At 38.2% G+C, this 27,114-nt stretch overlaps 1 protein-coding gene across 4 annotated transcripts in view; it reads right to left on the bottom strand.

Annotated features, from left to right (window-relative positions):
• The window catches only part of RLF (RLF zinc finger), a 61,758-nt gene that overhangs the window by 10,259 nt on the left and 24,385 nt on the right, over positions 1-27,114 (bottom strand). Inside the window, exons 1-7 of one of the 4 annotated variants that reach the window (XM_036350395.1) lie at positions 22,100-22,124; positions 21,145-21,299; positions 19,413-19,494; positions 16,944-17,076; positions 13,450-13,652; positions 4,494-4,630; positions 430-571 (exon numbers count right to left, since the gene is read on the bottom strand). In XM_036350395.1, the coding sequence (XP_036206288.1) occupies positions 430-571; positions 4,494-4,630; positions 13,450-13,652; positions 16,944-17,076; positions 19,413-19,494; positions 21,145-21,257 (810 nt within the window). In that variant the 5' untranslated portion in view covers positions 21,258-21,299; positions 22,100-22,124. Of the gene's footprint in view, positions 1-429; positions 572-4,493; positions 4,631-13,449; positions 13,653-14,186; positions 14,276-16,943; positions 17,083-19,412; positions 19,495-21,144; positions 21,300-22,099; positions 22,125-27,114 lie in introns of those variants that run through there. The other 3 variants (XM_036350394.1, XM_036350396.1, XM_036350397.1) reach the window with 3 other exon arrangements.

Below are 27,114 nucleotides of genomic sequence, written 5' to 3'. Positions count from 1 at the left end.
GAACTATTGTTCTATTACTCCAAACCCCAGAAAAATGTATCATTACATCTTCAAGAAGCTGGAAATGCAATTATATTTTCTTCATTTATTATTATTATGTTAATCTGCAAACAAACATGCCTTATAACTATTATGTTAATTTGCAAAAAATATAGGACACTGTTTTAGGAAAAGTAGATGTAGGGTGATTGAGGTGACAGCAAAGAAACATAATCTTCCTTTCCGCAATGGTCTATCACATTAAATTACTATTTCCCATTAAGAAAGGAAGTCAATCTTCAGAAACAGTTAAGATAGGTCCAACTCCATAACTTTATTAAACCCCAATATTCCTCATTTTTCCTTATTTAAAATGAGTTGCCTGAGAGGTATCTCTTCCCTCATTTCTTCCCTACAGGACAATCAGCATAAAAAGCATAAATTACTCACTTCAGTCTGTACAACTCTAATGAGGCAAAATAAATGCTGCTGTGTTTTAGCTATGACACCAAACTGACGACAGCGCTCCAAGAAAGTGTCTATAGAAGGGTCAATTCTTCTTTGCAGTTTACTCCAAAAGAGTGTCAATTCCCTATAAAACAAAAAATTAAGGTAAAACACTTAAAGCAACTGGTGTTTGCTATAAACCTCTCCACCCCATTTTTTGGAATGTCATGATGTACCCAGCCGGCCTAGCTTGGTGGTTGAGCATCGAACTATGAACCAGGAAATCACAGTTCGATTCCTGGTCAGGGCATCAAACCCAGGTTGCAAGCTGGATTCCCAGTGTGGGGTGTGCAGGAGGCAGTTGATCAATGTTTCTCTCTCATCATTGATGTTTCTCCCTCTCCCTTCCTCTCTGAAATCAATAAAAAAAATATTTTTAAAAAATGGTTACCTTTCTCACTTGCATGACTACTCTAGTTACATTACCACTGCTAGACATCTATATGAAACTCATTCCTCCAGCACTTAATTTTTACAGCTAGCCAAAAGTTGGGGGGCAAGGGAGAGCAGAGCAAGGTTAATTTAAAAAAAAAAAAAAGCCACATATCTTTTGAGATCAATACTATGATCACTGCTATAAAACAATAAAATATTTTAATGTGGTAAATGTCTCTGAAGGAAATTTCTGTAAGAATAAAAAACTGTTTGGGATGATAGTTACATAGTATACATTTCAAAAATTATCTTCCATGGTGACCACATTAAAGGATGACATTTCCAGCTCAGTCAGTCAGAGAGTCATCCCAATAAACCAAGGCTGTGGGTTCGATCCCTAGTCAGGACACATAAAATAATCAACCAATGAATGGGTGGTGGGGGAAAATGGGGGGAAAGAGAGGAAATTTGTAATACTTTCAACAGTAAAGATTTTGAGAGAGAGAAATCAGCCCAGCCGGCTGTGGCTCAGTGGTTGACCATAGACCTATGAACCAGGAGTTCAAGGTTCACTTCGCCATCAGGGCACATGCCCAGGCTGCAGGCTCGATCCCCAGGGTGTTCATGAGGCAGCTAATCAATGATTCTCTCTCATCAGTGATGTTTATCTCTCACTCCCTCACCCTTCTTCTCTGAAATCAATAAAAAAAAATTTTTTTTAAATAATCAGCCAATGAATGCATAAATAAGTGGAACAACAAATTTCTCTCTAGTAAACAAATAAATATGTGTTTAAAATTAAGTGTCTGCTTTTATTACCATACCCAACTTTACTGTCATATTTTTACAAATATCTTTTTTTTTTTTTTTACAAATATCTCGTTAAAAATACCACATTAATAAAAGTCTTTGTAAAACAATAGAAGGGTAAAAAAAGTTTCCAAAACCTTAAATTTTAGATTATATTTTTCTTTGAATTGCTTTGAAGGAGCTTACTTTTCTTTTCTTTTTTTTCTTTTTTAAATATATTTTATTGGTATTTTACAGAGAGAAAGGGAGAGAGATAGAGAGTTAGAAACATCGATGAGAGAGAAACATCGATCAGCCGCCTCCCGCACATCTCCTACTGGGGATGTGCCCGCAACCCAGGCACATGCCCCTGACCGGAATCGAACCTGGGACCTTTCAGTCCGCAAGCCGACGCTCTATCCACTGAGCCAAACCGGTTTCGGCGGGAGCTTACTTTTAACAAAGTGTGAAGTGATTTTAAGATTTTCTTTTCTCATTATAGCTCCCTGGGAGGCCAATAAGAAGGAAATCCCTAGCAATCCTTTCCTGCTACAGGGGAACAGCACTAATCCTAGAGCCACTAACATCTTTAGAAGAGCTAATGGTAGCAGAGTGAAGAGAAGAAAAAAAAGTATGGGTCACTATAAAAGGGAAGCTGTATCAGGGTTATTAAAAGAACTGTGTTGACCGTAGTTTTAAAAATCGTTTATAACACATCCCATATGTGATTTAATGTATTCTTTGCACTGAACACCTAACTATAACTACCAGATAGTTTTTCATTAGAGGCAGAGGTTAACCGTGACAAGAAAAATAAGAGTTTGTTCTTCAAGTGAATATATCTGTTTTACTGAAGGTAAAATCTCTAATCTCTAATGCATAAAAAACAACCACCTCTACTTGATTTAGTAATCAAAAACCTCACTGCTTCGTCCTAGCTGGTATGACTCAGTGGTCAGAGATGGATAAAGGTTTGATTCCCAGTCTAGGGCACCTACCTGGGTTGCAGGAGGCAACCAATCGATGTGTCTCTCTCACATCAATGTCTGTGTCTCCTCCCCCTCCCCCCCACTTCCATTCTAAAAATCAACGGGAAAAAATTTTTGGGTGAGGATTAACAACAATAACAACAACAAAAAACCTCATTTTTTAGATATAATCCACAATGATTATTACAAAATATATTTTAAGCCCCTATCCCACATAACTCTGGCATAGGAACTTGGTGGTAAAGACTGCCATTTGAATTAGTCAAAAATCCTTGGCTTGAATCTCAGATCTACCATGTTAGCCTTGAGACCTTGGGCAATCACAAGACTTCTCTCTCTAATCTCTCTGATCTTCCACTGGCTACCTCATCTATGAAATGATTATTATGAGGATTGGGTGAAATAATTTATAGTACACAAGTAATATTTCTATATAAAATAGTAAACAAAAAGAAATATAGTGATATACAAAATGCTAATAACATAAAACTATGCAAATATACATAGACACTCCAGAGTGAGATGAAGGCTAAAGTGTACAAAAGAGTTATTAGGTTTTCCTATAAACAAAATGCTCATTTCAACTTCAGGGCATCTTTAGTTTCTAAAATACTCAAGGCTCCTCTAATTAAGTTAATGCACAAATCCAACCTATTTTTTTAATTAAAACTCAAATACTTTTCTTAAACACTGGTGTACAGTGAAAATCTTTTTCTAACTTCCTATAACATCATCCATACCACTAATCTGATTTCTTATTGCCAGACTCTTGCATTTTAGAGGTTTCCTGTGTATCAGGTCTTCTGGCCTAAATAGACTTAATACAGTTAGAATGAAAGAACATGGGTGACACCTACTATTTCCTTTTTAACAACTAAGTAGTCAGTAGGCCAGTGATGGCGAACCTATGACACGCATGTCATAGGCGACACGCAAACTCATTTTTTTGGTTGATTTTTTTTGTTAAATGGTATTTAAATATATAAAATAAATATCAAAAATATAAGTCTTTGTTTTACTATGGTTGCAAATATCAAAAAATTTCTATATGTGACACGGCACCAGAGTTAAGTTAGGGTTTTTCAAAATGCTGACACGCCAAGCTCAAAAGGTTCGCCATCACTGCAGTAGGCAAACAAGATATAAAATGGAATGAAAACCAAAATAATGCAATTCTGCAATATAGTACCAAAGTTGCGAAAGAAATTACTATTCAAATGGATTACTTTCGCTAGTGCAAGTCTGACCTAAAAACCTAGATAATGAGTAGGTTTCCACATAAGAGGGGGAAAGTGACTACCAAAAGATATAATAAATGTAAAGGAAAACAACCTAACACCAATCTTTCATAGTGCCATAATTTTATCTTTAAAGAAAAAGGCACATATTAGAGTTAACAAACAACCCTCTATGGCAGCGGTTCTCAACCTGTCGGTCGAGAACCCTTTGGGGGTCGCCTAAGACCATCAGAAAACACATATAATTACATATTGTTTTTGTGATTAATCACTATGCTTTAATTATGTTCAATTTGTAACAATGAAATTGGGGGTCACCACAACATGAGGAACTATATTAAAGGGTCGTGGCATTAGGAAGGTTGAGAACCACTGCTCTATGGGATGACAAAGATAAGCGCAAACTTTTTAACCATTTATTTCTGGACTCTTCCAGGAAAGATTAAACCAATGATATCATTAATTAAATGGATTAGCTTATAAACAAAATTTTATTCACAAGTCATCATTTAATTTGTTTAGATTTTAAATTTGAAACAAACCAATGTTTTACATAAACCCTAACTGCTATACTATGCACTGACAAATAAAGGAAATAAAAAGTAAATATACTTACCAAGAACTATATACATTTGCAGTTTGGAGCTGCTGGGTAAGGTAAGTCGTACAAAGAACAAATGCTGTGTTATCCTGACCCTCGGATTCCAGATTACATATGATGTCTAGTATTTCCTTGCAGTCGACCTTTGCAATCTATCAAAAATGAGATGAGTAAGTAAAAAAGAAAATAGTAACTTTCCTGTACACTTTGTTGTATAATGTAAAGCTTCCATTTTGATAATTGGTGAGGCAAGAATTAGATAGAATTTTCTTCTATGACCTAATGGCTGAGTTTTATAGAATGAAATATTTTATATAAGAAAATATTAAACAGAGAAGAGGATACTATAAAAAGTTCCACTGCAGTCCTTACATAATAAAAACATTTTAGTACAGTTAAAAAAAATTACTCATGGCCCTGACCGGTTTGGCTCAGTGGATAGAGCGTCGGTCTGCGGACTGAGGGGTCCCGGGTTCGATTCCGGTCGGGGGCATGTGCCTTGGTTGCGGGCACATCCCCAGTGGGAGATGTGCAGGAGGCAGCTGATCGATGTTTCTCTCTCATCGATGTTTCTAGCTCTCTATCCCTCTCCCTTCCTCTCTGTGAAAAATCAATAAAATATATTTAAAAAAAAAAAATTACTCATGGACATTGCTACTATCTAAATGAGTCAAATTATGTAGACTAACTTCAGGTTATTTTCAGCTGAAGTACCATCATATTCCCCATTTTTTATTTTGTTTTCAATCTTATTCAAGTCACTCCAATTACAGATAGAAAAATAAAGGGCTTACCCTTGCTGCCAGTAGGGCTAGCGGGAGACAACTAAGAAACTGTTTTAAATATAAATGCTGTATTAATATATCATTTTTCATATAAATAAGGAAAAAATATTGTGGGTGAGTTTTTCAAATTGAAACACACATCTTTTTCATTTATACTATTTAAAAAACAAATAAACAAACAAGAACAACCTCTGCGCAAATCCGTAAAATTTTCTAGGGCTTTTTTTTATATATTGATAAAATAGGAGGATAAACCCTCTAACGGTCCCTTCTCTCTATCAAGAACAATCTATTTCATGACTGTTTCCGTATTATAAATGGGTGCAGGAGGCAGCCAATTGATGTGTTTCTCTCACATCGGTGTTTCTGTCTTTCCCTTTCTCTTCTACTCTCTAAAAGATCAATGGAAAAATATCTTCGGGTGAGGATTAACAAAAAAAAAAAAAAAAAGAAAGAAAGAAAGAAAAAAAGACCAATAATGAGAGAGAATCATCCATTGGCTGCTTCCTGCAAACGTCCCCTACTGGGAATTGATCCTGCAACCCGGGCATGTGCCCTGACCTGGAATCAAACCAGGACCTCCTGTTTCATAGGTTGATGCCCAACCACTGAACAACATCAGCTGAGCAATTTTTGTTGTTGTTGTTCTTAAATATGGTTCCTATCCCTAGGGTTTATGGATATTTTAAATAATATATTGTGACAACTTTGGAAATCTGATTCCCCCATCTCTTTAGGGTTTGTTATTGTTACTATTTGTTTATTTAGTGACTTTCCTGGAATAATTCTGTTAAAGTCTATATACTTTGTCATGTGTGGCCACTATAAATCTTTGCTCAGTTTGCTTAATGGTCAGCTACATATTCAACATATTCAGGAGGTTTGTTTAAATGCCTTGAACAAGTAGGTCTCTCTGCTTTTGACAAGCAGCTCTGTTTGTGCGTTAGGACATGCTTTCAACATATCAGTAGGTAGTTTACAACTCTGCTTTGCCCTTCATTTCCTAGTTGTATAGAGCCCCAAGTTAAACAAGAGGTGAGGGATTAGGGCCTTCTCAGGTCATTCCTTAGTAGACACATAGTCCTGTACATGCATGTTACTTTCCAGAATCCTAGGAATATATTCGAGGTTTTCAAAGTCCCCTATCCCAGTTTTTCTTCTTAATTTTTTGACCAATCTCTTGTTAACCTGACTAGTTAGTAATGCCTCCTCAGACAACTGTCATGTTAATAAATTATCACAAATATTTTTTTGACACATATTCTAGAGACAGAGCTTTTAGCAGAGCAAACGCTTGAGTCAAATAAAGACAAGTCCTGAGAATGGAGCTTTTTAGAAAATTGCCAGATAGGTCAAAGAGCGACAAGTCATTGGGGATGGGCTTTTGCAAAGTTCCAAAACCATTCTGCTGTTTTCTTGAGTGGCTTCTAGGCTGCAGGTTTTTACAGCTACTGGAGTTTTAAAGCTGCTTTCAAGGTTACTGTGAAGCTGGTAGGAGGCAGATGGGAAGCAGGGAAAGTTAAAATGCCACCAAGCTTGCTGTTCTTACTGAAATTCATCTGTTTTTCTTGACTAAAAACCTCCTAAGGGTGTGGTAAGCTATTACGTAATTTCCAGAGTTCTGAAAAAGTAAATCTCATCCACTCTCTGATTTCAAACGCTGATGACTTGGAACTCTTAATTTCCAGCTCAGACCTCTCCCCTAAATCTCACATTGTATGACTGCTCTCTGCTGCTCTTCTTTGTGTTATTTACCTTTGTATCCCCAGTGCCAAGTAAAATTGTCCAATGAATGCATGTGAAATGGTTGAAAGGCATGTCTATTATTTCTTACAATAACAAGTGAGTCTAAAATTATGTCAAAATAAAATGTCTATATTTTATTATTTAAAAAAAGATCACCTTAGCTATTGTAAAAAATGAACTGTGGGGACAAGATGCAATTATTAGACTTTCATGATAATCAGCCAACTAAATATCAATAGTGGGATAAGAGAAGGTAGGTAAAGTATATTTGTCTTCTGCCATTACTTCCTTGCTTGGGCTACCAAAGCAAACCAGTATTCTGGCCAGTGACATTACTGAAATAATTTCAATATAGTATTTTCAATCTAAAACAGTGGTTTTCAATCTAGAATTTTCCTGATCCATTCTGAGATACAGTGAGGCCTTGACTTATAAGTGTCCCGACTAACGAGTTTTTGAGATACCAGCTGTCTCTTGGCCGATTTTTTGCATTGAGTTAATAGAGTAATTTGAGTTAACGAGCTCCTTAACGAGCTCGGTCTCAGAATGAATTAAACTCATAAGTCAAGGCTCCACTGTATAATACAAATAATTTGTTTATAATAATATATTTTAAAAACTGAAACTGGTAAATGTATTTTCAAAATGGAATTGAAGTGGATTTAATTATCCATATAAAAGATTCCTGTCACATGCACCCTTAAAGTAGGAGAAAGGTAGGAGTTATAGTTAACAAGCCTGTATTTCATGTAAACCTGGGCCTATCTTTGGGAGAATCATCCCTGTTAAGTTCATAGACATCACTTGAAAAAAGGATTCTAAACATCTGGCTTCTTTTAAACTATAGCAATACCACAGACCATCACTACATTGAGCGTAGGTTCCTACTCCCCATCCCTTCTTTTTGGGCTGTCAGCTGCCCTCCCAGCTGGAGCCCTGCTTGGCTTTGGGGAGGAGCAGGTAAGGAGAAAGAGGACAGCAAGGTTGAGGGTCAAATGCTGGGACTCATAATTCATAGAGACTCAGGGGGACACTTCCAGAGACAGAGGCTAGGAGACAGGATAGCGGCTGGCTGACCTGAAGGAAGAGACGGGGGTGGGGGTGGGGGGTGGTATTTGCTTGGATGACTGGAAGATGGAGGGATTAGGACAAAGATTACTGCTGGGAGGAAGACAGATCCAGGGGAAATGTGCCAAGAGGGCAGGGAGGGTGATGGAGAGCAGAGAGCAAGGTACCTCAAAGGGGGCCTCACAAATGCAGGAAGGAAGCCGGGGTACATAAGGACAGGAAAGGGCTTGGGGAATTGACTAAGTTTCAGCTCGGATCCCTGTGCCTGGCTTTCAGGCGCTCTGGAAGATGGAAGGCTCCAGAGTGAGGAAAGTTGGGCAGGGCCCAGGCTGGCTAGAGGAGATAAGGTGGCCAAGAAATCAGTGGGTGATCCACATCAGAGGCAGCACAGAGACCTCCCTGGTAGTCGGGTAGTCACAGGGAATGCAGTTGATGGGGGTGCCATGGAGGCCTTCCACAAGGGCACATATAAGTTTTTTGAAGCAATAAATGGCCATTGATTTTTCTAGTTAAATCCAATGACTGTGTGTATCTAAGAGAAACTTACAACATCCTACTGAATTTTTGAAAATGATGTCTAACTCTCCAAAATGACTGCACCAGTATAATCATACATCAACCAAAATACCCACATGTAACCCATGAAAGTGAAACTTAGATGTGAGATCCAGAGACATACTGAGTCATGGGAAGATGCCTCTTCAAAGCATTAAAAAAAAAGAAACCACCTCTGGTCTAGCTGGTGTGGCTCAGTGATTGAGAGTCACCTATGAACCAGGAGATCACGGTTCAATTCCCCGTTAGGGCACGTGCCCGGAGCTCAATCCCCAGTAGGGCGTGTGCAGGAGGCAGCCACCCAATGTTTCTCTGTCATCATTTCTCTCTCGTCCTCTTCCTTCCTCTCTGAAATCAATAAAAATATCTTTGGGATATTTTAAAACATCTTTGCTTTAAAAGATAAAATATTTAAATAGACAAATTCTCAATTTCTTCAGAATGCCTTTTTACCTTTAGTGTATTTTTGAGTACATCTCATTCCCTATATGATCATAATGATAAAGTAAAATTATTCGGATTTTAATTTTAAATTTAATTATACACTGTTATTATTCCTTGTTCCAGATCCATCTTAGTCTTCTTTCTTATTTAAAATACACCTGGAATTTCTATGTTCGTGTTTACTTTTACTTCTACTCCCAAACTGAATTCCCAGTGGGTCCTGTTTAAATGTATTTGCTCTATCATTTATACCTAGTGACTGTGTCAATTCCCAACAGTATTAGACTGGTGAGTAAATTAGGCCATTTGTCTATTCCTTTTCCCATCAAGAGAAGAAACAAGCCTTTGTTACTGTGGCTATAAACCACATTAAACACTGAAGATACAGTTCATTCAGGGACCAGGATTGAAATGGTCACCTACACTGTGTCAAGAACTTTGCTGATAGATTTCTTGGTTCTTCATAATAATATAAGTGCTTCATGTTTAAAACATCATTTTCCTTCACACTGTATGTGGAAAACTTGATCTTTACAAAGATTTTTTTCAGTAGTGGAAAAAAAAAAAGGAAACATCCACTTGGGACACTGGGCCATGGCCAAGTCTGTGACCTTCATTAAAATCTTTTCATATGTAAAATTAATAGCAATGTCATCACATTCAATTCTAAATGAAGTATTTGCAAACTAGAATTGAGGATTCCATGGAGTTCTGAATTTGGGGTTCTGAATTTTGGCTTTCAAGCTAACCCTATCAATTCTTCTTAATTGTATGTGTTTTCCCCAGCAGAGGTTTCCCATTACACACATCTATTACTGTGATACCCACAGGTGCCAAATATAAGTACTTGTATTCCCACCTGTTGCTCAAGTTAATTTGACTCTTCTGAACTCAGCTGAAGTAGATGGCAAAATGTGTATAACTCTTCTACCTTAGAACATATGCTGATTTTAAAGTAACAACACTAGTGATTCATTGGTATTTTTGCAAAGCAACTTTTAAAGATTGTCTTTGCCCTAGATGAGTGGTTTTCAACCTTGGCTGCACATTAGAATCACCTGGGAATCTTTTTAAAATCCTGATTTCTGGGCCCCATCCTCCAGAAATTCTGTTTCTTTGTTACTAATGTTGTGGCCCCACCCCATAACAAAGAAACAGAATTTCCGGAGGATGAGTCCCAGAAATCAGGATTTTAAAAAGATTCGCAGGTGGTTCTAATGCCCTAGATCAGGGGTCCTCAAACTTCTTAAACAGTGGGCCAGATCACTGTCCCTCAGACCACTGGAGGGCCGGACTATAGTTTAAAAAAAACTAGTCGGCTGCTAAGCAACAGGCAGTGGTGGCAAAAACCCCGGGCGGCCGTAGTTTGAGGACCCCTGCCCTAGATGGAGGGAGGGAGGGAGGAAGAAACATCTATGTGAGAGTGTAATACCAATCAGCTACCTCCTGAATGACCCTAGTGGATATGAAGCCTGCAACCTGGGCATGTACCAGCCAGAGCTGTTCTGGCTACATTTTTTTTTTTAATTGGTTTTTTACAGAGAGGAAGGGAGAGGGATAGAGAGTTAGAAACATTGATGAGAGAGAAACATCCATCAGTTGCCTCCTGCACACCCCCTACTGGAGATGTTCCCGAAACCAAGGTACATGCCCTTGACCGGAATCGAACCCGGGACCCTTGAGTCCGCAGGCCGACGCTCTATCCACTGAGTCAAACCGGTCAGGGCTGTTCTGGCTACTTTTGAGGAGAATAAAATGTAGGGAGCAAGAATGCAAGCAAGTACATCAATTTGGAGGTTTCTGATTTCATCTTTTTATCCCCAATGCCTAAGATAGCACTGGGTATATAAACCCTTAGATATTTAACACCTTGGCCAAGATTTATTATCACTTATATCTTTAATATACACAGGTCCTCGGGTTACATTGGAAATCCGTTCCTACAGCGCAATGTAATGCGATTTTCACCATAAGTCAGAACCCACCTACATAAGCACCTATGTTACTCACATGGAGCACATACACAGCAGTAATGAAGTGAAACGGTAAAAAAAACTTAAAAGAAAGATAACAGTTCCTGTCCTTTACCTGTGGTAAATAAATAATAAAAAACATAAAGCACATATGTACATACGTCAAAATGACGGAACTTTTTTTTTTTTAAATAAATAAATGGGAGATGGTGACGAAACCACGTACCTTGAGTCCAATGTAACCCGAGGACTGTCTGTACTCAGGTATAAATCTCAACATAATCATTTTAAGCTCTGTAACCATGTACATATTACTTAATCTGAGCCTCAGTTTCCTCACTAATAAAATGGAGCTAACAGTTACTATGAGGATTAAATGTGACAATGTATATAAAGCACTTAGACTAATGCCTAACACATAGTAAGGACTCAAAAAAATGGTGGCTGGTTATTCACTACCCATCTCCCCACCTTTAACATTGAGAATATAGTTGGAAAACAACTGACTTCATTCAAAGGGAATCATAAAAACATAAAGCTCCTAATATTAGGAATATTGGGAGCTTAGTTATGGACATGCTAAGTTTGAGATCTTTTAGCCATACAAGCAGATATAATTAGGCAGTTGGATTTTTAAGTGGGGAGTTCAGAGGAAAGAAATGGTCTAGAAATAAAACATTTGGGATTTAAACCATAATTGGTCCTTACCATCATGTGTCTAGATGAGCAAATCGAGGGGATAAGTGTAGATAGAAAAAGAGAGAAAGAGTCCTAGAGTAGAACTGAGAAAGAGCAACCAATCAGGTAGACATAAAACCAAGAGAGTGTGGTAAACTAGAACCAAGTGGAAAACCTGATAAAAGTTTAAAAGACAAAGTTAAGAAGTTAGATTGAATAAGATGAAAACTGAGAATGCTTCATTGGACTTAGTGATGTGGTAAACTGGCAGGGGTGAACACCATATTAGAAAGTGTTCAAGGATAAAAATGTTAAACAGTAAATTTAGAAAATTCATTCAAGAAATTACCCCAAAAGGCCAGGAGAGAAATGGGGTGGTAGCTGGAAGAAGAAGTGTAATCTTAAAATTTCTTTTTTAAAGATAGAAAAATTAACAACATAAATCCTGGCGAGATAGATATAGCAGAGGTTGAAATTATTGATTCAATAGAGAAAAGAACTGCTCCTGGAACTGTTGAGGGGGGCAAGAGCAGATGGGATCTGATACAGAAGTCAAGGGGACTGACCTAAGCTGGAAGAACAGATATGTCCTTAGTAACAAAAGAGAAGCTGTATATGCATAGATGCAAGCAGGTGAATAGATTTCATGGAAGGAGCTTTTGGAAATTCTCTTATAACTGCCTCCTCAGAGAAATAGAAAGCTCATAAACAGAGTGACATGGGACACAAATTATAGTATAGGTTTGAAGAGGAAAAAAACTATGAAATAGTAATCTAAGACAGTGGAAGAGTAAGTAAAGAAATACAGTGATTTAAAGTAAAACTTAGTTGGCAGATGTTTCTCCACACAAGTTTGGCATCACCGATGCAAGTTAAGATAAAGAGTTGGTGGAGCCCTAGCCAACTTGGCTCAGTGGATAAGAGTGTCGGCCCGTGGACTGAAGAAGAGTCCCGGGTTTGATTCCGGTCAAGGGCATGTACCTGGGTTGCAGGCTCGATCCCCAATAGAGGGCGTGCAGGAGGCAGCTGATGGATGTTTCTAACTCTCTATCCCTCTCCCTTCCTCTCAGTAAAAATCAATAAAATATATTAAAAAAGAAAAAGAAAAAAGAGTGTTGGCCTACAGACTGAGGGGTTCTGGGTTTAATTCCGGATAAGGGCATATGCCTGGGTTGCGGGCTTGATCACCAGTGGGGGTTGTGCAGGATGGAGTCAAGCAATGATTCGCTTTCATCATTGATGTTTCTATTTCTCTCTCCCTCTTCCTTCCTCTATGAAATCAATTTAAAAAAACCATTAAAAAAAAAGAGTTGGTAGAAATTCAGGGACTCGGGATACTGGTTAGTAATCAAATAAGTACAGGTAAGGGAGAGATCAGCAGAGGAATTGAAGGTGTATGCAAGAGAATGATAACAATGACTATGGAAAGTGAAGGAGGGAAGTGAGAGCATGTTGAGGATGAGGGAGAGTGACAAGGTGACAGGATTAATAGATTATTGGTCCTGGTGGACTGAAGGGTCCCAGGTTTGATTCCGGTCAAGGGCACATGCCCGGGTTGCGGGCTCGATCCCCAATGGGGGACGTGCAGGAGGCAGCCAATCAATGATTCTCTCTCATCATTGATATTTCTAACTCTCTCTCCCTCTCCCTTTCTCAATAAAAATATATTAAAAATTTTTATAGTAAATCTGAATGACAACAGCAGTTATTTGCTTTACTCACCTCCTTAATAGCATCTTCATTAGGGAGAATGGAACATAAGCATGTGATATAGGCTTGCTGAAAAGATGACACATTCGAAATTTCTTTAGAGTCTACACACAGCTTTGATAAGGCAGTAGCCTGAGGGATGCAGTTAGATTTCAACAAATGTTTTATTCGCATTTGCAGAAAGAAAGGTCCTTCTTCAGCAATCAACTTATTGACTAGAAAAAAAGAAAAATAAAACATTTTTATTATACCACATAAAATGTCAAGGTTGTTATGATGAAAGTTTGATAGCTTTCGATGTTGTTCATTTGTTTTTAATGAATAAAAAATTCAGTTGATATAATTGGGAAGTTGAATCTAGTCTCAATACTCATTTAATAGAGCAGAGTGTAAAATAAAAAGCATTTTGTTAATGATTCCCACATTACTTAGCAGTTTTATTTAGAACATCAAACCTTTTAATAAAGCTACTAATAACACTATCAAAATTAATTATTTGCCCTCCTTCCTCACTTTCTGATAAAGAAAACAGAAATAGTGAAATGAACTATAAGCATAAGTGCAAGAAAAAGAAACAAGTAACCTATGTAATATTAACAACTACAATTTATAATTATGAGGTCACCAAGTTTTTAGCTGAGTGTTTTTATATACCTCTCATTTATTCCTCACACCACCACCAAGGCAAGTATTATCATCCCCAGTTTAAGGTTAGGAAAATTAATATTCAGAGAAATTAGGTAACTTGCCAAAAATTCCAAAGCCAGTGGTGCTCTTTCCTCTAAACCAGGCATTTCTCAAAGTGTGTTCCACCGACCAAAAGACCTGAGAGATAGTCCTAGAAAAAAAAAGGATTCCTTGGTCAAATCTCTGAACAGTCCTACAATAAAGAAAACTGTCCACTTTGATTTAATCCAATGTTTCCCAAACTGATTTGACCAGAGAACCCTTTTACATATATTATTAGTACAATGTAAATATGTTCCTGGTTCAGTACACACTTTGGAAAATGCTGCTGAGCAGTACTGAATATTAAGCACCTAAGCACTGATTTGCACAGTATTCTGGACAAGCTCTCAATTTATGAACAGCAGATTCTCAACAAGTGTGTAGCATCATTTTACATTTAAAGAATAGAGGGGGGAATAGTGCATATCAAGACAAGTGGTGCCCCACCCGTGTGATTCAGTGGTTGAGTGTCGAACGATGAACCAGGAGGTCAATAGTTCGATTCTCAGTGCACATGCCTGGGCTGCAAGCTCAATTCCCAGTAGGGGGCGTGCAGGAGACAGCCAGTCAATGATTCTCTCTCATCATTGATGTTTCTCTCTCCCCCCTCCCTTCCTCTGTCTGAAATGAATAAAAACATATTTTTTAAAAAGTAAGACAAGTGGTGAATGAGCAAACTGTTTTAAGTGGCTCATCTAAAATAGTGTTCCTCAAACTTCAAAGTGCCTTCTGAATCACCTGGGGAATCTTATTAAAATACAGATTCAAATTCAGTAGGTTTGGAATGGGACTTGAGATTCTGCTTTTCTAACAAGCCTCTCAGGTGATGCCCATGGTGCTATGTCTATAGGCCACATACGGGGTAGAAATCATTAATATTAACAATAAACCACTGAGGAGGGAGGGAGATAAACCACTGACCCAATCTTAACTATGTATCAGGATCAAAGGTTTTCAAAATTCCCCCCTTTTTAAAAAAATTCCATATAAGCACGACACAAAACTCAAAAGGCATACAAAAGGTGTAGTTAAAAACTATCTTCTTTCTACTCTGAAACCAGTCCCATAGTTTTCCTTCCCAAGAAACAATAACCATGTTATTGTTTCCAATATCTTGTTTATACTTCCAAAAATATTCCAAGTACCAAAGGTTCTCATTTAATATATCATAGACATCATTATATCATCACTGCACACTGAGCTACTTCAATACTTTTAACAACTGAATAGTATTCCACTGTGTGGGTAAACTATACTTATTTTAACCAATCCCCCACTGATGCACTTGCAAATTGTTTCCAATCTTCAGCAAACATCAATAATGCTATAATTTACAGTCCTGTACATAGGCTATTCCAACCATGGATGAATATATGTATGGAAAAAAATGCCTAGAACTGGACCTTGCTGACAAATTGATTTCCAAAGTTTATACTCCCACCACACATAGGTGGGAGGTGCCCATTTCCTGTAGCATTTCAAAAAGATTTGGGTGCCAGAGCTTCAATTCTGGAGATTTTGATTTAGTAGATGGAGCCTGGCCTTCAGGCGTGGGTGTGTGTTTTGGTTTTAAATTCCACAGATAGCTAAATGTGTAGTAAAGGTCAAAAAGCATGGACAGAAAACAGATCACTTTCACTTGGACTTTTCCAGCTTAGTTCCACAGGCATTAAATAGCACGAAAGAACTCAATCATATCTCCCAAATAGTTCGTTTGTTACTTCTATTTTTAGTAATGGTACTTTCTCAATGATACAGAAATGAAATTCTGGCATTATTCTTCCTTGCCAACTCCTTTACTCAAAGAAATCAAGTTAGGTGTTGTGTCCTAGCCATTCTTTTAAAGACTCTCTCCAATCTAATTCGCCCGTATTATTTCCTGCCAGAGCTGTCAGCCCTATATCCTTTTCTGCTCTATTTACCTGCCCTACCAGGGTGTAAGCATTTTTACAAATCCCACACCTGAAAACAGGCATGTAATCTACACAACCCACCCTCTTCTAAATCCCCACATTTACTTCTTTCACTACACTTACATTTCTCTTTAAGCATAATAATAAAGGCTTACAGTGTACAAATATTAAGCTCTACTATACACCAAAGTCTAGAAGCAGATTATTCATTTCTACCTCAGGAACTTTGTCTGAACACTGTTACTCAATGAAACATTTTAAAGGAAGTGCAAAAGAGCCCTGGCTGGTGTGGCTCAGTTGGTTGGGAGTCATCCCAAGCACCGAGGAGTTGCCAGTTCAATTCCATCAGAGCACATGCCCAGGTTGCAGATTCAATCCCCAGTAGGGGACATACAGTAGGCAGCTGATGGATTGCTCTCATATAGATGTGTGTTTTCTCTCTCTTTCTCTCTCCCTTCCTCTCTAAAAGTCAATTAAAAAATCTTTAAAAAAAAAAAAAAGTGCAAAGAATTTAAAACACTACTTAAAAAACATTAAATGTTCTCTGGCCCGAGCAGCTCAGTTGGTGGAACATCATACTATGTACCAAAAAGTTGTAGGTTCGATCCCCAGTTGGGACATGTACGGAAGGCAACTGATCGAAGTCTCTCTCTCCCTCTGCCCTCTTTCTCGCTAAGCATGTCCTCGGATGAGGATTAAAAAAAAAAATTAAATGCTAATGGTTAGTTTTTACTATTCCAAGGAGAACAGAATGACTGGATATAAAAATCAGGTAAAATTCACAAAATTTTAACCCATATATCAATTTGAATTCTCTTAGAACTAACTCCTCCTTTAATACAGTCAGTATGTTTTAAGACTTACCTTCTTCTGTTTCTACTGGCTGCTGAGACAGAATTTTAAGAAGAACCGGATTTTTCCACACCCCTTCCTTGGTAACATGAACCAATATTTGTAGGTTATTATTCCCAAATTCCAATAATGCATCATGTGACTCCTAAAACAAACACAGCACATCCAGAAAGTAGGCAAATAAGCAATATAGACAGTAGTTTTGCCTTTTAAATATAAACGAATGTCTATAAAAGGACCTATATATTTTGGGGGTGGGAAACTATACTCAAAGCTTTGTGAGCCCTAGCTGGTTTGGATCAGTGGATAGAGCATCAGCCTATGGACCAAAGGGTCCTAAGTTCAATTCCTGTCAAGGGCACATGCCTGGGTTGTGGTTTTAATCCCAAACAGGGGGCGTGAAGAAGGCAGCAGATCGGTGATTCTCTCCTATCATCGATGTTTCTCTCTCCCTCTCCCTTCCTCTCTGAAATCAATAAAAAATATATATATTTTTAAAATGTCCTGAATTCCCCTTAGGTAAAATTAGCATCACAATTCAATTACATCCTTGTATTACTAAATTATTTTATGGCCAGTGGTACAGCTTTCCTTTAAAGAATTCTATAGTATTCACAGGCAGCTTATTCCATTGGATAGAAATATTACTTAATGACACCAATTGTCATATACTTTTTCAATTGTTTAAATTATTCTATCAAATGGCTTTTTAAATGAGATGGCTGTATATAAAATGTCGTGAAAAGTCTAGGTTATTAACTTATCATTCTATCTCCTAACAAAATATAGCCCAGCCAGTGTGGCTCAATGGTTGAGTATTGACCCATAAACCAGGAGGCAAGTGTTCCATTCCCAGTGAAGGCACATGCCCAGGCTGTGGGCTCAATCTTCAGTAAGGGGTGTGCAGGAGGCGGCCGATGGATGATTCTCTCTCATCCAATGTTTCTATCTCTCCCTCTCCCTTCCTCTCTGAAATCAATAAAAATATTTTTTTAAAAAAAGACAACAAAATATAATTGCCAAGAACATGACAAAGAAACCTCTTTTCCCCAAAGATAAAAATATTAACATTTTGGTTTATATATCCCAGAAAAGAAATGTTCAGATAATGAGGTGTGTCTGTTATGTTAATATGCAAATCATTTCTTGTGCCTTCATGAAACAGGTCCAAGCTACTAAGGAGCTTGGGTCTTCAAGGATACAAAGCTCTGGATATAAACCTGGGTGTAACTTGGGGCAAGCTAATTAATTAAACTCCCTATGCCAGTCTCCCCATCTGTAAATGGAGAGTCAAATGACTATGAGGTTTATAATTTGAGTAAAAGATACAAAACAGCCCTGGCCGGTTGCTCAGTGGGTAGAGTGTCAGCCTTTGGACTGAAGAGTTTCAAGTTCAATTCCTGGTCAAGGGCAGGTACCTCGGTTGCAGGCTCAATCCCCAGCCACAGTCAGAGCATTAATCAATGTGCCTCTCTCTCATCAATGTTTTTCTCTCTCTCTCTCCCTCCTCCTCCTTCCTCCCCTCCACTCTTTCTTAAAAAAAAAAAAAAAATCAATGGGAAAAATATCTTTGGGTGAGGATTAAGAAAAAGATACAAGCCCTAGCCAGTTTGGCTCAGTGGAAAGAAGGGTCCCAGATTCAATTCCAGTCAAGGGCACATGCCTGGGTTGTGGGCTCAATCCCCAGTAGGGGGCATGCAGGAGGCAGCCGATCGATGATTCTCTCTCATCATTGATGTTTCTAGCTCTCTCCTTCTCCCCTCCTCTCTGAAATCAATAAAAATATATTTTTAAAAAAGAAAAAGATACAAAACATGCAGAGTACAGTGTTTGGCATATAATTAGTGATTAGAAAGAAATGATAACTATTATTACTTATGTCTATTTTTAAAAATAGTTTTTCTCTCTCTAACAGTAATAAGCAAATTTGCCTCCTGTTGCTAGCAGTGCAGTTGCTTTTCTCCTTACCCTCCTTTCCTCCTCCCCAACTTGCTACCTTCTGATCTGCTCATCCTTAGAAAGCTGATAATCAAGCCAATATGAGAGCCAATGTAGCTCTCCTGTAAGTAAAAAGCATGAATAGAATTTATGATTATTTTGACTTGTAATGCTTGACATAATCCCTAAAGTGTTAGGAGGAAATTGCTATATAAGTGTACTATGAATGACCCAAATATTGCTACCTTATAACCATACACAATTTTACATTTTTAATACCTTTATCCTGCCTAAAACTGTTTTTGAATAATGAAAACTTCTTTGTTGATTTCTAAGCTATGTAAAGGCTAACAAAAACAAAACAAAAAAAATCATTTTTTAACACACCCCCTTTATCTGAAAGGTCTCTCATTTTACAAACCTAATACCAATATATAATTAACTTGTTTTGTTCTAAGTTTCTAAATTTAGTTTGCTGAGAGAAATTAATTACGTGTCTTGTATACCTAAACAGAGACCTTTTTTGAGCTCAAATCAACTCACCTGTAGAGACTGAAGAAAGAGTACCCAGACTTCATGAGGCAGTTCACTTTCAGACACTGAAAGCAGCAATTCAAAACAACTCCTACAATATACATAAGTCAGTATATAAAAGTGGCTATAGTCATAATCAAACACAGTATGACACTGGTACAGAATATATTTTTGTTTAGACTTTTAAATTTATTTTTTACTCTTTAAAACTTTCTTCAATATTGTTACATTAGCTTTTCAACTTTAAAAAAGAAATCAGGAGGCTTAATAGTTACATTGTTACTTTAATATATTTAGTAAGAATATAAACTTTTTATGAATCATATACCAAGCAGTTTTATTTAGTTAATTGAGGTGTGTCGGGGAGGGGAGGTGCCCATACAGAAAACATTCTGATTACAGAAAATAAAAACAGGAGCTCATGCTCCTGTCAATTCAGTTGATAAAGTGATAAATATATGTAACTATCATCTATTTAGGTTCTTGTCATTTGCATAAGAAGCAGAAAGATTGGCAAGGTCATTTCTTTACCTCTAACCAGTCAAGCAAGAAAAAAAAGAGTTTTCTTCTTTTTACACTAAACAATACCCAGAAAAAATAACGAAGAATTTTAAAAAGGGAATACATAACACTCTGAATAAAGATCAAATCAAAATACCAATAAGCCAAAACTTCTCTAAAATCTTGCAGAATGTTACTTTGCCCTTAGGGATTAGTAAGTAATAATCCTATATAATAAAAGGCTAATATGCAAATCAACTGAATGGCAGAACAACTGGTTGCTATGATGTTCACTGACCATCAGGGGGCAGACGCTCAATGCAAGAGCTGCCCCCTGGTGGTCAGTGTGCTGCCACAGGGCGGGCACCACTCAGCCAGAAGCCCTGAGCCAGGCTCACGGTGAGCGCAGCAGCCTCCACAGCAGTGCTAAGGATGTCGGACTGATGACTCCCAGACTGCGAGAGGGTGCAGGCTGGGCTGAGGGGCCCTCCCCCCACCACTGAGTGCACGGATTTCGTGCACTGGGCCTCTAGTGAGATTATAAAACCAGGAATGTTTGGGTTCCGTGAAAGGTACAGTATTAAAGGTTTTAGAGAAAAGGAAAGAAAATAGGGTGAGGCCAGATAAAAATAAAATGGATCACCCAGACAAAAAGTTATCCCAACAATCTGTAAGCTGAACCAAAGTGACTCCCCAGATAAAAACGAAAGAGCTGCTGTATTTTTTCAGCTTGCAGTTGAAAATTACATTAGAGGTGCAATTTTGTCTGCGACTAGGCAGCCAGGTATTAAAACAGCAGCTAAATTATCATGGACTCTTAGAGTGGTAATCTTATATTGTGCACCCTGATATTTTCTGCTATCTTAGTTCAAATAATACAACTGAATTGCAGAATTTCATAATGTTTTCCTCTTTCTCCAAAGTGTCCCTCTAAGACCAAAACAGTTTCCACAGATATTGTCACTTAAACTGATCTACACCTAAGAACAGAGAAAATCTATCGTTCTTGGATTTTAAGCCTGAGCAGGAAAAGAGACTGGAGAGGCAATTGGTTATGTTGCTTGGCTTGTACTTATCTCCTGGGAACCAGAGTGTGAGGTCTCAGAGCAAAGGAAATTTCATGCAAAGATATGACTTTAATGGTGCTTTGAATAACATGATGCCATAGGAGCCAGAAGTCAGGCAAACATTACAACCAAGAGTACTTAGTTTTAAGAGTGATTTAAGTTCTTAAACTTACAGTACTAATCTGCCAAGCACTAATAGGACATCTTCACATTCAGTAGTTAAATACGGGCGTGCACTGGCAAAGCTTTGGATAGCAAGTCGATATACCTCCAGAAGATACACCATATGTTCTGATGCATTCTTGTTGCTTGCATATTGCAATAGGGTCTAAAAAATAAAATAAAAATTTTAATTATTTAAAAAATTAAAACAATGAAACAAACTGTCTTTGATTCTCTTTGTTCCCTTTTTTCTAATACCCACACACCTTGTATTTGCCTTTACAGACTCTGACTTGTTTAGAGGATTCTATTTTTACCACTTAATGAATTGTTTATGCTGAGTTAAAGAAAAGGCAGAATTGCTCTTCTGACAGGAAAATAAATCACTGAGTAGAGCCATAAAATGCCTATAGTGGTGCTTTCTAGAGGTCTAAAGTTATCATCTCTAGCCCTAGCTGGTTTGGCTCAGTGGATAAAGCGTTGGCCTGCATACCAAAGGGTCCCGGGTCTGATGCCGGGCAAGGGCATGTACCTTGGTTGCAGATTCCTCCCCAGCAGCTTGGCCCAGGCCCTGGTCAGGGCTCATGCAGGAGGCAATCAATTGATGTGTTTCTCTCACATTGCTATTTCTCTGTCTTTCCCTCTCTCTTCTCTAAAAATCAATGGAAAAATATCAAGTGAGGATTAAAAAATATATATATTAATTGACTTTTAAAGAGAGAGGGAAAGGAAAAGAGAGAGAGAAAAACATCCATGAGAAAACGAAACACTGATCAGCTGCCTCCTGCGCTCCCCCTAATGGGGATCGAGTACGCAACCCAGGCATGTGCCCTGACTAGGAATCGAACCAGCAATCTTTCAGTGCTTGGAATGACACCCAACCAACTGAGCCACACTAGCCAGGGCCAAATTCTAAATTTTAATAAAATAAGAAAAAAATCTAAATAACAAGATCATAAAACTTACTCCATAACAATCCTCTTCAGCTAAATCAGTAGAGAGAAGGAACACAGAATATGTGCTTATCTGTTACATAGGTAAGATGTCACAAAAATCACTCTTCAGAAATTTATTAAAATGTATGTTAGAAAGAAATTCTGTTTTAGGTCAGCAAATTACTTAATGTCTGCATTGGTTAATCTAAAAACCAGACAGCTTTACAAATTCATAACCAGTACCAGATTTTATGCTCCTTGAGGCTAATCAGATATTATATCTTATCAATCTTTGTAGGCCTAACACTCCTCCATCCCTACAGGACATTCTCAAATCTCACTAAATGCTTGCTGAATACATTCACAATTTTATTCATTTGACAAAGATTTGTTTTTTTAAATAGCCACAGAAATGTTTTATTTTTATTTTTTAAATCCTCACCTGAAGATATTTTTCCATTGATTTTTAGAGAGAGTGGAAGAGATAGGGAAAGACAGAGAGAAATATTGATGTGAGAGAACCACATCTATTGGTTGCCTTCGGCACGTGCCCAGACCAGGGCCCGGGCTGGCAACCGAGGTACATATCCTTGGCCAGAATTGAATGTGAGACCCTTCGGTCCACAGGCCAACGCTCTATCCACTGAGCCAAACCGGCTAGGGTGACAAAAATTATTGATAGCCTACTCTACATACAGTGCTAGGTGCTGGGGAAAGACATGGAGACCCCTATCCTCATAGAGCTTTCAGAATGAGTCAACACAACATGACAGCTGGAACCACACATGCAAATTAACCAACTGCTAGCCAAAGTACGCAAAGAGAAAGGCAGAGTGCATACAAGTGAGGTGGGTCTTTCCACAGTCCACCTCTGCATTTAGAACACTGTTGTCACCAATCTAATTATCTTCTGACCCAGAAACTCCATTAAGACTACTGCAAGTTACACAATTTCAGATTCAATACCGCATAGTATTTATGTTTATAGTTTGCTCTATACTGATTTACATATTTTTAATATTTCTAAATCTTTTTCATGAGATCTTGCTTATTTATTTATTTATCTATTTATTTATTTAATGTGTGTGTGTGTGTGAGAGAGAGAGAGAGAGAGAGAGAGAGAGAGAGAGAGAGAGAGAGAGAGAGAGAGAGAGAAACATCAACATGAGAGAGAAACATTGATTGGTTGTCTCCTGCTTGCGCCCCTCCCAGGGCCGAGGATTCAATCTGCAACTGAGGTATGTGCCCTTGACCAGGAATCAAAGCTGCGTCCCTTTGGTCCACCAGTCGACATTCTAACCACTGAAACCACCACATCAAAGTTTGTAGCTTCAACCTCAGGAATACCTTTGTCTCTGTCCCTAAGCTTTATTTCTATAGCTAATGACCTAGACCAGAGTCCCCAACATCCCCCAATTGGACGGCTAAATAGTTTACTTCTCTAGGCTAACTAAATACCCTCCATGTCTGTATGTGTGTTAAGTGACAACATATCTGTACATTAAAAAATTAATGTGGGAGTGGGGAGACTAGAAGGAACTCAATTAAAATGCTTAGATGGTTATTAGCACTGGGATAGGATTGTGAACAATTCTTTGTTATCTTTACATTTTTCTGAACTTCCCAGATTTTCTTGAACCAGCAATATTATGTTTACAATGAAAGAAAAAAATATCTCCCCTCATTCCAATTTTATCTACATTGCTTACTGCATGGTTTCAAAGAGGCTGGCAGTATCTTGATTATTCTCTGAATATATCAAGGAGGGAAATTTCTTTGAGGGTGGTCATATTTTTTACAGGGATGCAAACCAATTTAAAACTCAAATGGTGCCTGGCCGGTGTGGCTCAGTGGTTGAGTGTCGACTCATGAACCAAGAGGTCACCTGTTTGATTCCGGGTCAGGGCACTTGCCCAGGTTTCGGGCTTGATCCCAGTAGGGGGCATGCAGGAGGCAGCCAATTGATATTTCTCTTATTGATGTTTCTATCTCTCTCTTCCTCTCTGAAATCAATAAAAATATAAAAATTAAAAATAAGAAGGCTGGCCAAAGCAAGTGTTGTCTGAGAGGTGGAAAACTAGAGCTCTCCTACACTGTTGATGGGAATGTAAAATGATACAACTAATTCTGAAAAACCTGTCATGTGACCCAGTCATTCCACATAGGTATTTACCAGAGGGAGAGAAAGCATGTGTCCTCACAATGACTTATACACCAACATTTACAATAGCTTTTATCTGAAATAGCCAAAAACTGGAAATGAGACAAATGTCTATCAACAGGTGAATAAATAAACAAATCATGATATAATCATACAATGAATAGTCAGCAATTAAAGGAGTTAATGTAGACAACATGAATAAGTTTCAAAATAATTATACTGAGTGAAAAAAGCCCTCCAAAAGAGACAATGTAATTTTATTTATATGAAATTCTTTTAAAAATGCAATCACCCTGGCCTGTTTTGCTCAGTGGATAGAGCGTTGGCCTGCAAACTGAAGGGTCCAGGTTAGATTCCAGTCAAGGGCACATACCTTGGTTGCAGGCTCCTCCCCAGCCCGGGTCTTTGGTCGGGGCTCATGCAGGAGGCAACCAGCTGATGTGTTTCTCTCAAATCAATGTTTTTCTCTGTCTTTCCCCCTCTCTTCCACTCTCTCTAAAAGTCAACGGAAAAGGTGTCCTCAGGTGAGGATTAAAAAATAATAATAATTGCCCTAACCGGTTTGGCTCAGTGGATAGAGCATCGGCCTGCGGAATCAAGGGTCCCAGGTTCGATTCCAGTCAAGGGCATGTGCCTTGATTGCGGGCACATCCCCAGTCGGGAGTGTGAAGGAGGCAGCTAGCTGATTGATGTTTCTCTCTCATCGATGTTTCTAACTCTCTATCCCTCTCCCTTCCTCTCTGTAAAAAGTCAATAAAATATATTAAAAAAAAAAAAAAAGAAAAACAGAAATGTCTACTTAAAAAAAAATAATAATAAATAAATAAATAAGTAAATAAAAATAAAAATGCAATCTGATCTACCCTGGCCAGTGTGGTTCAGTTGGTTAAGTGTTGTGCTGTGCTCCAAAAGGTTGAGGGTTTGATTTCCATCAGAGCACATACCTAGGTAGTGGGGTAAGTCCCCAATTGGGGTATATACGAGAAGCAACCAATTGATGTATCTCTCACATCAATGTTTCTCTCTTTCTCCCCCTTCCTCACTTTCTCTAAAAAACAAACAAAAAAAAAAACAATCTAAGCTATAGAAACAGAAAGATCAATAGTTGAGTGAGGATGAAAGAATGTACAGAGGAGAAAGGTAAGAAAATAGAAATACAAAGGGGTAGGAAAAAAACCTTCTAGGGTGATGAATATACTTTATCTTGATTATGGCAATATTTCATGGGTGTATATGCCAAAGCTTATCAAACTGTATGTTGTAAATACGAGCAGTTGATCATATGTCAATTACACCTCAAAAACGTTTTTAAAAAAACAAATAGGCCACAAACTGCACAAAATCATAAAAGGAATTTAAACAAATTTGACTTTTCAGTTGTCAGATTAATAATATCTACTGCAGCCCTGGCTGGTTTGGCTCAGTGGATAAAGCGTCAGCTGTGGACGGAAGGGTCCCGGGTTTGATTCCAGTCAAGGGCACATGCCCGGGTTGCAGGCTCAATCCCCAGTTGGGGGCGGGCAGGAGGCAGCCAATCAATGATACTCTCTCATCACTGATGTTTCCATCTCTCTCTCCCTCTCCCTTCCTCTCTGAAATCAATAAAAATATATTTTAAAAAAATAATATCTACTGCAATAAATTGTAAAACTTCTATGCATAAAGATAATATAAAATGTGAATAGATAAACTGGAAAAAATAATTCCAACAATGGATTCATGTCTAAAATACAAAATTTTACTAAAGCTGTTTAAAAAAAGAACTGTAATTGAAAAATAAGCAAGAAATAACAAATGGCAATTTACAGGAGAGGATATCTTAATAGCAATAAATAGTCACTAAAAAGATAAACAGCTTCTCCCAAGTAAACAAAAACAAAGACAAAACTACAATGAAATACCACAGTCCACCCGCCAGAATGGCTAAAATTAAACTGACTACATCTAGCATTAGCAACTATTTTGGAGCAATAGTAATGTTCATACACTGATAATTGGCATAAGTTGTTACGAATACTTTGGAGGATAACTTAGCATTACTTATTAAAGTTGATAATAGGCCAATAATATGAACCCAGCAATTCCACTGTAAGCATATAATCTAAAGAAATTCTTACACCCATGTATCAACATATTTTTTAAGATGTCCACCCCATTAATATAAATGCTTCTAAATCTGTCAATAAAAGAGTGCAAAAATGAACTGTGACATATCCTATCTAATAATAGACAAACATGGTAATTAACCATACCTCCGCTACGCTTCCCATTGGCTAATCAGCAGGATATGCAAATGAACTGACAACCAAGATGGCGGCCGGCAGCCAGGCAGCTGAAGCGAACATGAGGCTTGCTTGCTCCAGTGATGGAGGAAGCCAATGTTCCCCGCCTGCCCCAGCCGGGCTCTGAGCTCCAGTCTAAGCAACAATGTTGTAATTATAGAAGCTAAACAAACCCAGAAACCTGCTTTCAGCCAGCCGGCCTCGGACCTGGAGCCACAACAAAGTTTCAATTACAGAAGGTAAATAAATCCCAGAATAAAATTTAAAAAAAGAAAAAAAGGAGAGACTGGGAGCTTCAGTTGCAGGCTTGGCCCACCTGAAGACAGCCCTCAGCCCCTCATCCAGGCTGGCCAGGCACCCAGTGGGGACCCCCACCCTGATCCGGGACACCATTCAAGGCAAACCAGCCGGCCCCCACCTGTGCACCAGGCCTCTATCCTATATAGTAAAAAGGTAATATGCAAACTGACCCTAGCAGAAAGACTGGGAATGACTGGTCACTATGACACACACTGACCACCAGGGGGCAGACACTCAATGAAGGAGCTGCCCTCTGGTGGTCAGTGAGCTCCCACATGGGGGAGCTCTGCTCAGCCACAAGTC

The sequence above is a fragment of the Myotis myotis genome, unplaced genomic scaffold (assembly GCF_014108235.1).
Source record: "Myotis myotis isolate mMyoMyo1 unplaced genomic scaffold, mMyoMyo1.p scaffold_m19_p_2, whole genome shotgun sequence".
NCBI classification, from domain to species: Eukaryota; Metazoa; Chordata; class Mammalia; order Chiroptera; family Vespertilionidae; genus Myotis; species Myotis myotis.
This window is presented reverse-complemented; position numbering and strand designations above follow the sequence as displayed.